We start from the raw sequence: 12,896 nt of genomic DNA, 5'->3' as shown, positions 1-12,896 counted from the left end.
AGAGAGAGAGAGGGGGAGAGGGAGAGGGAGAGAGAGGGAGAGGGAGAGAGAGAGAGATTGAAGCGAAAAATAAATAAATAAATCATTTCTAGTGTTGGCCAGGAGCCCCGTTCCCATTGGCTGGCCCAGCGGCTGGTGGGGGAGTGGGGGGGTGGTTACAGACCAGATAAAAGGAGCAAGTGTCTCTCGCCCTGCTTGCACACACAATCCCACTCACCACGGGCCCGCCTGTCTCTCTGCCTGTCTGTCTGTGGACACTAAAGACGAGGAGAAGATCCACCATCTGAAGCTCTCATTAGAAAATGTAAGTATGCACACGCATGTCTAATCCTCTTGAAGATGAGGTTAATGACTCTGCTTGTCAAGGGAAAGAGACACGTAAACACTTGTTGAATGACATGGAGTTAGTGTGGAACCAGGAGCAAATGCTCCATTTGCATATGCACTATGCCAGTAATTTGCATGGCAATATTGTTTTGGTACATTCTGCTTCATTTACTGTTGCAGAGCTTTCTTCTACAATGTAAATATGTCTTGTTCCTGTTTTGCACTTAACAAACAGGCTCATAAATGTCGCTGGAGCTTTTCCTTAATCATTAGCTTGCACCTTGATGTTGACGACTGTCCTTTTGCACGTTGCATTGTGAGCGAATGAGGTCATGACGGTCTATTCAAGTGGACTAGTAGTAGACTAGTAGTGGACTAGTAGTGTACTAGTACACAAGGAGAGTAGTAAGTCTGTTTTAGATGTGGAAATATTTTTGCCATAAAGCTTTTCTCATGCTGCCAGGCCATGAAGTGAAAAGAAACTGACCTGTGATACTGGCCAGATGTTCCTCTGTTGATCCGGACTAGTTCCTCCACGATGAGGTGATAACTATCAAACACACATGCGACCCATGAATGTGGCCGTTACCATGTTCACTTATCAGTTGGCATCATAAAGCAACCCTCCGGCTCAGTCACATGGCAGTTTGTGACACGGTGACGTCATTAATCTGCTGATTCGAGTCCAGGGACACGCTTTTTGGTTTTTTTCATGATGGTGAGCATGAATTTTAATCAAATTTATTTAAATGGGAAGCACCTTTCGTGGTAACAGCATGATCAGTACAGTAGTATTGAAAATCTCATGAGGGTGTTGGGGGGGGGGGGGGGATGGGTCAAACCACACAGGACTCTCACCCCGGAGACCGGGGATCCCGTCTCGCGTGTGGGGGTTCCTTTCCCCGTTGTTCATTTCCTAACAACCGCCCCGTTGTTGTAACACGTCCCGCATGCTCGGTACGTCCCCTTGTTGTCTTTATTTACCATTGTTGCATCCCCCCAAAACAATGGATCGTGTCCCGGTAACCGTTGTTGTCACCGTCTACCACGTGTGCCGTTTCATTTCCCCGTTGCAGCGTCCCCCAGAGACCACAGATCGTTGTTCAGTTCTTGGTGACCACCACGACATAAAGGAGAAAATCGCGTCCCTGTTGCCGAATCAATCGATCAAAACAACGTGACCATTTCACGAGCTGATATCAAAGGTTATGCACATTTTATGTAAGAAATCAGTCAAAAGGCTGAGGTGTGATGTGTTTCTGGTCTGTGTTCCAGCGGTACCATGGATGCCACAGAGTTTCGAAGCAGAGGGAAGGAGATGGTGGACTATGTGGCCGACTACCTGGCGAACATCGAACAGCGGCCGGTCTACTCCGACGTGAAGCCGGGGTACCTTCGATCCCTGATCCCCACCGAGGCCCCTCTGGAGCCGGAGGATTATGAAGATGTTATTAAAGATGTGGAGAGGGTCATAATGCCAGGGGTGAGCTTCTACTTTTGAGGGTTTTTTGATGCACACGATGGCGTTGTAGGTGCACAGTTTCTCTTGTACTCTTCTGACAGTGTAACTCATTCAGAAAAGTGTAGAGTAAATTAGTTTTTTTTTTTTTGCCAAAAAAAATGGCAACAGGGGAAAATGGCTGCTCTTGTGTAAATTAAACGCAACGTTTTTCAACTTTCACATGTGACTTTTTTTAAAACAAAAAACAAGTGGATTATGAAATCATGCGAGCCCAGCAGCAAAATCAGTCACACAGCACAGATTACAAATATAAATGAAGTACTAGAATACACATGAAATAATAGTAGGAATAAAATATAACAAATAATAGTTGAATATATACAAGATGGGAATACAAAACTGTGTAACTGCTTAAATAGTATGATAAAATGTGTGTATTTCATGAACCAATTCTGTTGTTGCTGTGGAGAGTGAGGAGAATTTTTCAGTATTACCAAAACTGTAATATAGTTTAAAAAAAACTCACCAACCCCTTGTTTTCGTATTGATGACATAAGGTTGTTGTTGTTTTAAAGTATTGCATGATTTCTGTTTTTCCAGGTTACCCACTGGCATAGCCCATACTTTTATGCCTACTTTCCAACTGCTAGCTCTTACCCCGCCATGTTGGCCGACATGCTGTGTGGAGCCATTGGCAGCATGGGATTCACCTGGGTAACAAACACTGTGTCTCTGTCTCTGATTCTATGTATGTACTATAGATATAGATATACTGTTACAACCGGCTCACAGGCCACAGTTGAAGATGGAGATGCACAGGAGCTTAACAATAATATCATAGCTATCATAGAAAGATGAGGTGTGATTATCAGTATCAGTGGAGAATGAGGGTGTGTGGATGCAACGGAGGATGCGAGGTGCAGGTTGTCATTAGCTAACAAAGGAAAGTGTGTGTTTCCAGGCTTCCAACCCAGTGTGTACAGAGCTGGAGACGGTGATGTTAGACTGGCTGGGGAAGATGCTGAAGCTGCCGGAGCATTTCATAGCCGGGACTCATGGCCAAGGAGGAGGTGTAATCCAGGTGGGTGTCTGGTTGTCTTAAAGCCTCCCTGCAGGCGGTCCAAACCCACTTCTGCTAACATTTATACTCTTATGTGGTTGGAAACCTTTGAAAAGCCAATTTTATCAACTTATATGAAGTAGGACTCACAACTAAGAGCTGTTGACATAAGAAGTAACTGTGTCTTTATTTCCAACATCAGTTCATACATGGTGAAGTCTTTTTTGGATTGGTAATGCATTAAACATGAAGGTCCTCACTCTTTTAAACGTGGGGGTGTTAAAGATCAAAGATATCAGTCAGCAACATATTGTACAACATATTGTGGAAAGCTGGTTAATGATAAGTGATCAACTCATTCCTACGACTGAGCTCAAAGGTTACACTTGGGTGTATGCGTGTGTATGTGTGTGTAAAAGGTTTGTGTGTAACTGTATGAAGCGCCTAAAGTTTTTTGGGTTACCAGCCACTGTGGCAGGTGGATTTTAAAATCAGCTACCCACACAGGCTTTTTACCAGCCAATATCTTTGTCTCATAAAGATCAAATACAGGAAATGCACAAGAATCACTCATGAACTTAATAAGAACACAAACTTAAGTGCTGTCAAGTTATTAACAACGCTTCTGCACGATATACAACAATATATAGCCTACAAACAATAGAACTATTAAACAATACTGCAGTGCAGTACATTTGGTCTGTACTGCTGTCGTAAATCAGCCACTCACAAGAATAGACCATGGAGTTACTGAACCATGGTTTGAATTCACAAGATCACTTTGAACTGCAGCAGTTCCAGCTTTATCAGACATGCTGATAACAAATAAGAGTTGCTTTGGTTCCTGAAATACTCCATGTGTTTGATTTTATTGCTTTTGTAAATATAGGTCAAGTCTTGTATAAAGTACTTGAAAGCAATACTTAGCTTGGTAGAAGTTAAAGTTGCTTGTAAGGATAGTGAACTTCTTGAAATACCTGGTACTGACAGTATGAAAAGTAATTTTCTGGTATTCTATTAACTTAATTATAAGAAGTAAAAGTAAAAACCTTTGATCATGAACTCTAGTGTGGCTTCCTTAAGATATGAAAATGCTTAGGTGAAATGTTGAGTAAAAGTAAAAGTTTTCAAAAATATAAATAACAAAGTAAAGTGCCAATACCTGAACATTTTCATTTAAGTAGCCTACAGTAACAAAGTATTTGTAATTAGTCATAAGATAAGATAAAAAAAACTTTTATTTGTCCTAGAGTGTGGAAATTATGGAATAACAGCAAAGATAAGAGCAAAGATAGATAAGTGTACACAGATATAGCAAACTGTATTATACAACAAATTTCACATGAATTAGTAAATCGCACAATGAAAATTGCCCAAATAAAACATTATGCACAGATGTAATAATAATGGCACATTGGATATTTTGCACAGAGTCAACAGCGTTACACTGCAGAACTGATACAGGCTCCGCTCAAGTTTGGAGAGGCTTTGTTTTACAAGTTCCCTTTTATTCTCCTACAGGGCACCGCCAGCGAGGCCACCCTGATGTCGGTGCTCGCCGCCCGCTCTAAAGCAATCCAACAAGTCCAGGCGTCCAACCCCGGACTACCAGAGGCCCAAATCCTCCCCAAGCTGGTGGCCTACACCTCAGAGCAAGTTAGAACAACATATAAATATGTCCAGCTGTATTTATGTCCTATTTAATGCAAAACTTCAGCCAGATTTCTGACTTCACTCATACAGTTTTATTATTTACTATTTTCCGATGTTACTTAACTATTTTAGTTATGTTCCCACAGCCCTGTGTTCCCACATTTCTACGATTTCTCTTTACAAAATTAGGTCCAATGTCTAAGATTTTTTACAAAATTAGGTCCTAATTTTGTAAAACATCTTAGAAATGTGAGAACAAGAGCTGTTGGAACATAGGTTCAATTTTGGAGAGAAGATTTTTTTTTACGAAATGAGGTCCTATATTCCCACATTTTTAAGAATTTTTACAAAATGAAGGCCTGTGTTCCCACATTTCTAAGATTTTCTTTTCAAAATTAGGTCCTATGTTCCCACATTTCTAAGATTTTCTTTTTAAAATTAAGTCCCATGTTCCCACACTTCCTTTTTCACCCATTTGTACTAGATTCTATCTCCCAATTAAGGGTTAGGGGTCAACCCTAACCCTAATTTTAACAACAGTCTTAGAAATCTGGGAACATTGTGCTGCAGGAACACAGGGCCTAAAACTTCAGTTATCAAAAATCTTAAAAATGTGGGACCATTGGGCTGTGGGACCATCGGGCTGACCTCACCTAGGCGAGGTTTATATCTGCATACATGTTGCCTTGTGTAGACGGTTTAACTCAACAACTTGGCCGTGTGAACTCAGATCATTAAAGGTAACATCAACAACAATGAAATGGAGTCCCAGTAATTTAGTGGGACATGTGGCCTTAGAGCTGATCAGGTTTAATACCAGGCTGACTCTGAGATTGGGTTATGGAGTCGCCTGAGGGCCACACAGACCTTTACAGGGAGAGCAGTGCATTTAGTTTCTACTCCACCAGTCTGTTGTATCCAGGGTGTACATGTCTAAATTAAATATGCATTTTGGTTTTCATAGTATTCTATTGTAGATGATCAGAAATATATTATTGATCATTGAATCTCAAAGGTCAAAGCAGGCTCTTATTTTCCAGCAGTAGTTTATTTATATATATATATATATATATATATATATATATATATATATATATATATATATATATATATATATATATATATATATATATATATATATATATATATATATATATATATATATATATATATATATATATATATATATATATAAATTAGATAATATGAGTATTTGCTCAAATTTGACAAGAAGGTTCTGACCGTAATTTAAACGTTGTTTGACATTGAAAACTTACATTGTCTAGTTTAAGGTTTGATAAGGTTCGACATGAACACTACCCATCCTAAATAACAAATTCTACCAAATAATTTCACCTTAGTACCTTAGTCACCTTCAGTATCCATAAACATGAAATTAGCCATTAAAATTGATCTTCTTATGGAAAGCGGGAGGCCATTTAATCCTGCAGTCTAACAATTTCTTAACCCTCATGTAGTTCTCAAGTCAAATTTGAGCGGTTTTCAGTTATTTTGTTATCACAAAAAATGGGCTTTCAAAATAAGATGAAAATGCCAATATTAGAAATATCAAATAACTTTGTAAAAAAACGTTTTGTTCATGGTTGACGGGAAGACAACACAAGGGTTAAATGGCATTTCTCAAGAGATGTTGCATATATTTCCTCCTAAGGCTCATTCCTCAGTGGAGCGGGCTTCTCTGATTGGAGGAATCCTGATGAGGAAGGTTCCTACAGACGACAACTATGCTGTCGGGGGGGTCATGTTTGAGAAGATGCTGGAGGAGGACAAAGCAGCTGGACTCATCCCTTTCTATGTAAGAAATTATAGCATCCATCATCCATCAAACCTTCACAGTGGTAACACACATAGACAGACACATTCAAGTCACAACTTAAAACACATCTGTTTAAAACTGCCTATTCCACTTGAATGTCTAGTTGCTCTGCCTTTTCTGTTGTTTATGTTGTATTGTACTTTGTTGCTGTTTTTAATGTATGTGTAGCCTGTACGGCATCCTTAAGTGCCAAGAAAGGCACCTTTAAATTAAAAAAAAGGAATTTACATGCATGTCCAACATTAGATATTGCACATTTTCCACTGAGCCACACGCATTTGTCATTAAATGCAATGTGTGTAAATTGTATACAACCACCTACACAACTCACTGAGTTAACAGCTACGATGATGCACGTGTGATGCCGCTGTGCACACCCCGAGGCTTCTGCTGAAGGATAACATTGTTAGTGCTGAGCCTAATGCATGTCTATCTGGTTAAGGACAAGGACCGCTGTCTCAGCTGGACCCACAGATCCCAATCAGGAAGCTGCAATAGTCCAGCACTACAGAACAGTCTGTGTATCGAAAGTGACATCCAGGTCGAAGTGACATCTGTGTGTGCCTGTACACGGGCAACATGTCACAGTGGTTGAATTTAACACTGTCATTGTTGTGCCAGTGAAAATAGAAGATGGCAGGGGTTGCAAAGCACTTCAGAGTGTTAGTAATTTGTCTGTCTTTCAGTTGTGTGCGACCCTTGGCACGACGCCCTCTTGTGGTTTCGATCACATCACTGAACTGGGGCCCATATGTGAGTCTTCTGTCGCATCACCACACACTAGATATTTGTGTATATTTTGTTTTGCAGCAGGAAAAGGATTTTTAAGTCCCTATTGCCTTTATTACACACACTTTGTTCTCATATTACATGTCATGCTGACGCTATGCTGTTGTATGTCGATTTTAAACCCGATGAGACTGATAAACTGTGTTTTGCATGATTATCGGACGGGTATTAAGGACTGGATGGCAAATGACTTATTACAACTCAATGCAGATAAGACTTAGGTCTGTTGTAAATGAGGATCAATCACAGCTTCACGACATCTCGGCTACGATTCTTTTTTCACCTGCTTCAGCACATCATCCCCGGAGCATCTACAAACGATTCATTTTTAGGTTCTCATTTGGACGTATGGAGCCTTGAAAGACCAGGCTTTGTGACCTTGTCTGTAAAAGGGGTTTTATTACTATTATTCAGGACGGACCATGATGCTAGGAAGGGAAATCCAAATCAAGAGGGAGTCAGGGAGTATGAAAGAAACCACTTGAGTGTGTGTGAGAAACAACAAACAAAAAATGATGCATTCAGTCAGTTTTTCCAAATATCCCGTATTACCTTGCTTTAGTATTCAGCATTAACGATCCCTCAATTATTATACCCAGCAAATTAATAACTTAATGTGTTAATATATGTATTTGACATTTCTGCATCATAGTTTGAAATCTTGATTGACAAAAGTAATTATTTGACAGATGTTAACCTCCATCCTTCTTGTCCGTTCTAGGTAAGAAGGAAAACATGTGGATGCACATTGACGCAGCGTATGCGGGGAGTGCGTTCATCTGTCCTGAATTCAGGCCTTTGTTGAATGGCGTTGAGGTGTGTACAAATATTGTGGTGTTTATTTTACATGAAAAATGAGCTCCTATGACCAGATTTCATTTCACTTCAGGCTTATATCTTCCCCAAACCATTCCGCCGTAGAATGTACGCTTTCTGGAAGCCACCGACATTTAATAAAATAATAAGTTATCATGTTTTTCTTATTTCGTACCTTTTGATCCAGAAAGACATTGCGTCATGACAACTGTTTTTTTTTTCTTGTTTCTTCTAAAGTTCGCAGACTCTTTCAACTTTAACCCACACAAGTGGCTTTTAACCAACTTTGACTGCTCCACAATGTGGTGAGTTATGCATGGCAATGTCTGTGGCTGTGTGACACAAAGACCTGTTTATCAAAAGGAGAGCTGCTCTATCAATGTGTGTCCAGCACCTTCTGTCTTTTGTAGTGTAACAGAATATTAACCATTTACCTCCATGGGAGTCTTGGACTCCTACACTAACAATGAGTCATCCATTTACAGCTGAATCATTTGCATGGTATAAATAGAACTACGTCTCCCATCTGCCCCATCTGTCAGCAGCAAACTAGCCGAGACGTGCTCTGCACAAGATGGAAACAGATATTTCAAACCTTGACATGTGTTCTTAAAACCTGTTTCCATCCCCTCTGGCTCAGTCTATCACTCAGCACTAGTCTTGCTTTGCCAGACCTATCTCGGTAGGTATAGCTCTGGCTACGCTGCTTATCTGTTCTAGGATAGGGGGGGGGGAGGATGCTCTGGCTTGTTTGTATATTTTAATCTCTGGGCGGGCAAAGCAGAGAAAGGGGAGGTAACCATGCCTCTTATGACCTCATAAGGGGCAATATTCCAGATTGCCCCATTTGAGCTTTCATTTTCTCAAAGGCAGAGCAGGATACCCAGGGCTTTCCTAAAGATTACAAACAATTGTCTAATGTATTACAAATATTGATATTATTTTGCAACTGGAAAGGTATTAAGGGAAATGTCCCAGTTCAAGGTGTTGTTTTACAACGTGTGAATCTAAAGGATTCTGTAGCATTCTCAAATATTCCCGTAAAGATGTTGTTTACGCTTGTCAACACCAACAGGGTGAAGAAGAGAGACGACATCACCGGAGTCTTCAAGCACAGCGAGCAACCCTTCTACCTGAAACACGACAGCCAGGACTCAGGTAAAGAGGAAATTCCCCTAAAGTTTTTGAATCAGGGATCACAGATCAGGTATGCTGTTACCACGACAACAATGTTGTGGTATCGATTACTGTTCACATTGTGAGGAAGGTGGTTAGTGTGCCAATATCCACACGTATCCGATTCAACAATAACTACTGAAGCATCAACGTCTTAAAATGTACCGTAGATAGACAAATAGATAGATAAATAGATAGATAAATAGATAAATAAATAGATAAATAAATAGATAAATAAATAGATGGATAGATGGATAGATAAATGGAAAGATAAATAGATAGATAAATAGATAGATAAATAGATAAATAAATAGATGGATAGATAAATGGACAGATAAATAGATAGATAAATAGATAGATAAATAGATAGATAAATAGATAGATAAATAGATGGATAGATGGATAGATAGATGGATAGATAGATAGATAGATAGATAGATAGATGGATGGATGGATAGATGGATGGATAGATAGATGGATAGATAGATAGATAGATAGATAGATAGATAGATAGATGGATGGATAGATAGATGGATGGATAGATAGATGGATGGATAGATGGATGGATAGATGGATAGATAGATAGATAGATAGATGGATAGATGAATATATAGATGGATAGATAGATGGATAGATAGATGGATGGATGGATAGATGGATGGATGGATGGATAGATAGATAGATAGATAGATGGATGGATGGATAGATGGATAGATGGATAGATGGATAGATGGATAGATGGATAGATGGATAGATGGATAGATGGATAGATAGATGGCCCCGAGATTGACAAATTAGCTGAAAAATTAACAGATACGTGGGCCGATCTTTTTTTTGGGGGGGGGTTAGGCGCACTGAGCCCAAAAATAGTTTGGAAAAGCAGATTTAGCAATATTAGCGTGTGATGTGACGTCTTTAAACTGATTTCTGAAGAGTTTTTCTCTTTCAACAGGACTGGTCACAGATTATAGGGTAAGATAAGTTGTTCTTCATTTTCATTTTTTCAAGATATCTGATGATTCTGGTTAGCATCAAACACCAAGAGGCTAAAGCTAAAACCACTCCTTTCTTCTGCAGAACTGGCAGATTCCACACGGGAGAAGATTTCGATCCCTTAAACTGTGGTTTGTCTTCCGCATGTATGGAGTCCAAGGCCTGCAGGCTCATATACGCAAGGTAGGAGACATATTACAGGACCACCGCTCAGCCCTCGTGTTGTCTTCTCGTCAGCATTGAAATTAAACACTTTAGTTGATGCTTTATATCAATTTCTTTTAAACTTTTTCTTCAGTTTTTTATGCTTTTTTCCCATGTTTGTCACTTTGTTTTGACGTTTTCAACACTATGAAACACTAACTTATTAACTTTAGTTTTACAGAACTATTTGGAATTTATGGCCATTAAAGCTCATTTATAGGAAATTATACCTAATTAGGAATTATTGAGACTAAAATTAAAGGAATGGATGTTGATGATATTCACAGACTGGAATATGTCAACTTTTACTCAATACTATTTCAAAAACACTTCAATTTGTTTTACAATGCTATAAAATTTAACAGGAAGCCCCAATGACCCCAAAGAGCGTTGTGAGGAATCAATCATGTCATTTTGGGGAATTAAAAAGAACATTGATATAGGACAACGGGTCAATTTGACCCAAGGACAACATGAGGGTTAAGCTACGTGGCAGTTTAGTGTTTTATTGGTGTTTTTGGTTATTTTATTTTTTATTATTCATCATGAAAAAGCAACAGTGTTGCAAAAAAAAAAAGTAAAACCACAAACAATCAGAATTTACCAAACACCAAAAAAGAATAATTAAAAAGGATCCGTTCGAGAAGGAGCAGGCGGAAGCTACTTCACAATATCATGTTATTACAAAACAAATAGATATGTGGTGTATTTATACTGCGCTTTTCTAGTCTTAACAAGTACTCAAAGTGCTTTTACACAGTACAGGGACCATTCACACAGTGTGTACAAGGTGCAACCTGCTCGTCAAATACACACTCACTCACACACATTCACACTTCTGGGCCAATTCGGGGTCCAGTGTTTTGCCCAAGGACACTTCAACATGGGACTGCAGTGATTGAACCACCAACCTTTCAATTGGGAGGCAACCACTCTACTGGTGGACTAGAGCCGCCCCCCTGCAAATATACATCATACAATCTTTCAGGTCTTCCAATAATATAACAATGCAACAATATACAACAGCTTTACACCACAACGCTGTTCCTGTGTTTCGCTCGATTCTTGTCTGTGTTGGTCACGTTTTGATTTCTTTGATCTATATTTTAACTGAACATTGAATGCTCTGCTCTCTCGTTCCATAAGGTTGTCCCACAAACTGAAACACACACGTTTGGAATCACAGTTCGCACAACAGGTTACATTATCCACACAATACATTGTCCTCTTAGATGAAGTCCCCCGTCTCTTTCATTAGGTCTGATGGAAGGCAGGAGACACACTGCATGATCCATTATGTATTTTGCCCTTAAATTACTGATTAAAATTCAAACCCCGGCTCTCGGATAGAGTTCATTTAAAGCCAGTTGATAGGTATTGATGATGCATGACTTTTACAATCAGATGTATTGATTTCTCTAACCAGGGCTTAATGCTGCTGTTTGGCGTTTGTAGGCACGCGCGGGTTTTAAAGACACATTACAAGACAAAGACAAAGTTATTTATCGGATCAGTGGTTCATTTGGTGCTTAAAGTCTGATTGTTTGGCCAGAGAAGAGTGACATTTTGGTTCGCAGTTTGGGGGAAAAAATGGAGAATTATTCCACAAAAGGTGTGTTAGCCTTTGAAAAAAAACACCCATGTGAGGGGCACTCTGGTAGCTGAAGGGTCAGTCCTCAACGCAGCAGCAGGTTCAATTCCGACCCATGGCCCTTTGCTGCGTGTCATTCCCCCTTTCTCTCCCCAGGCAATAAGAAATCTTAAAAAAAAAAAAAACTGCTATAAGCAACATCAGTGTGGTAATCCTGTAGTGTTATTTATTTAATTTATTATTAATTCATTTTCAATGTATTATACATTTTATTTTAATTCCTGACTTTTTTATAAATGGTCCCGTCACTGGCCTCATCTTTGCCTTTTATTAACATATCTGTCTGGTTTGCATCTTGTTTTTATAGCATTATAACATTTTCCTACATTTTATCTCCAGTGCCCATCATCCGACCCCATGGCCATCCTTTCATTCTCCATGCTTCCCCCCCCCTTCACCCTGAGCCTGTTTTGTATTAACTCTACATTTTTAATTAACCCTTGTGTTGTCTTCGCTTCAACCACGGAAAAAAAAGATCGCTGTTCTCCACATTTTTGCCACTTTTTCAATTTTGTGGGTGCTTTTTTAAAGGTTTTTGGTGTTTTTTCCAAAGTTTTTTGATATTTTTAATGTTGCTGTTTTCAGCGCTTATTTCGCCGGCCCATTTTTTGTGACAAATAAAAAAACGTATTCAAAAACGGGTCAATCTGACCCAAGGACAAGATGCGGGCTAAAACAGCTGGACCGGTGTTTTTGGTCCTTGTCAGTCAAAATGTCCAAATGGAAATGCACGCGTGTGATGTAGTGATTCCTATTTCCTAGCAAAGAAACAAAAAAAAAAACCATTTAAATTCTACTTTTGCCTTTTTTTTTTAAATCTTCTCTGTACAGCAAGTGGCCCTGGCCAAAGAGTTTGAGAGTCTGGTCCGAGCCGACCAGAGGTTTGAGATCTGTGCCGAGGTCATCATGGGACTGGTCTGCTTCAGGC

At 39.4% G+C, this 12,896-nt stretch overlaps 1 protein-coding gene across 2 annotated transcripts in view; it reads left to right on the top strand.

Moving 5' to 3' along the window:
- Positions 1-168: 168 nt before the first annotated feature.
- LOC117955333 (aromatic-L-amino-acid decarboxylase-like) overlaps positions 169-12,896 on the top strand; it is a 13,203-nt gene continuing 475 nt past the window's right edge. Inside the window, exons 1-13 of one of the 2 annotated variants that reach the window (XM_034889763.1) lie at positions 169-303; positions 1,597-1,810; positions 2,390-2,503; positions 2,751-2,870; positions 4,371-4,505; positions 6,175-6,318; positions 7,026-7,092; positions 7,850-7,944; positions 8,182-8,249; positions 9,020-9,102; positions 10,073-10,092; positions 10,198-10,296; positions 12,800-12,896. The exon at positions 12,800-12,896 is cut by the window's right edge and continues 5 nt beyond it. In XM_034889763.1, the coding sequence (XP_034745654.1) occupies positions 1,610-1,810; positions 2,390-2,503; positions 2,751-2,870; positions 4,371-4,505; positions 6,175-6,318; positions 7,026-7,092; positions 7,850-7,944; positions 8,182-8,249; positions 9,020-9,102; positions 10,073-10,092; positions 10,198-10,296; positions 12,800-12,896 (1,243 nt within the window). In that variant the 5' untranslated portion in view covers positions 169-303; positions 1,597-1,609. Of the gene's footprint in view, positions 305-1,596; positions 1,811-2,389; positions 2,504-2,750; positions 2,871-4,370; positions 4,506-6,174; positions 6,319-7,025; positions 7,093-7,849; positions 7,945-8,181; positions 8,250-9,019; positions 9,103-10,072; positions 10,093-10,197; positions 10,297-12,799 lie in introns of both variants that reach the window. The other variant, XM_034889762.1, reaches the window with a different exon arrangement.

This window comes from Etheostoma cragini, chromosome 13 (genome assembly GCF_013103735.1).
Source record: "Etheostoma cragini isolate CJK2018 chromosome 13, CSU_Ecrag_1.0, whole genome shotgun sequence".
Classification (NCBI taxonomy): Eukaryota; Metazoa; Chordata; class Actinopteri; order Perciformes; family Percidae; genus Etheostoma; species Etheostoma cragini.
Note: the sequence above shows the minus strand (reverse complement) of the source record. Positions and strands in the feature narration are given on the sequence as shown.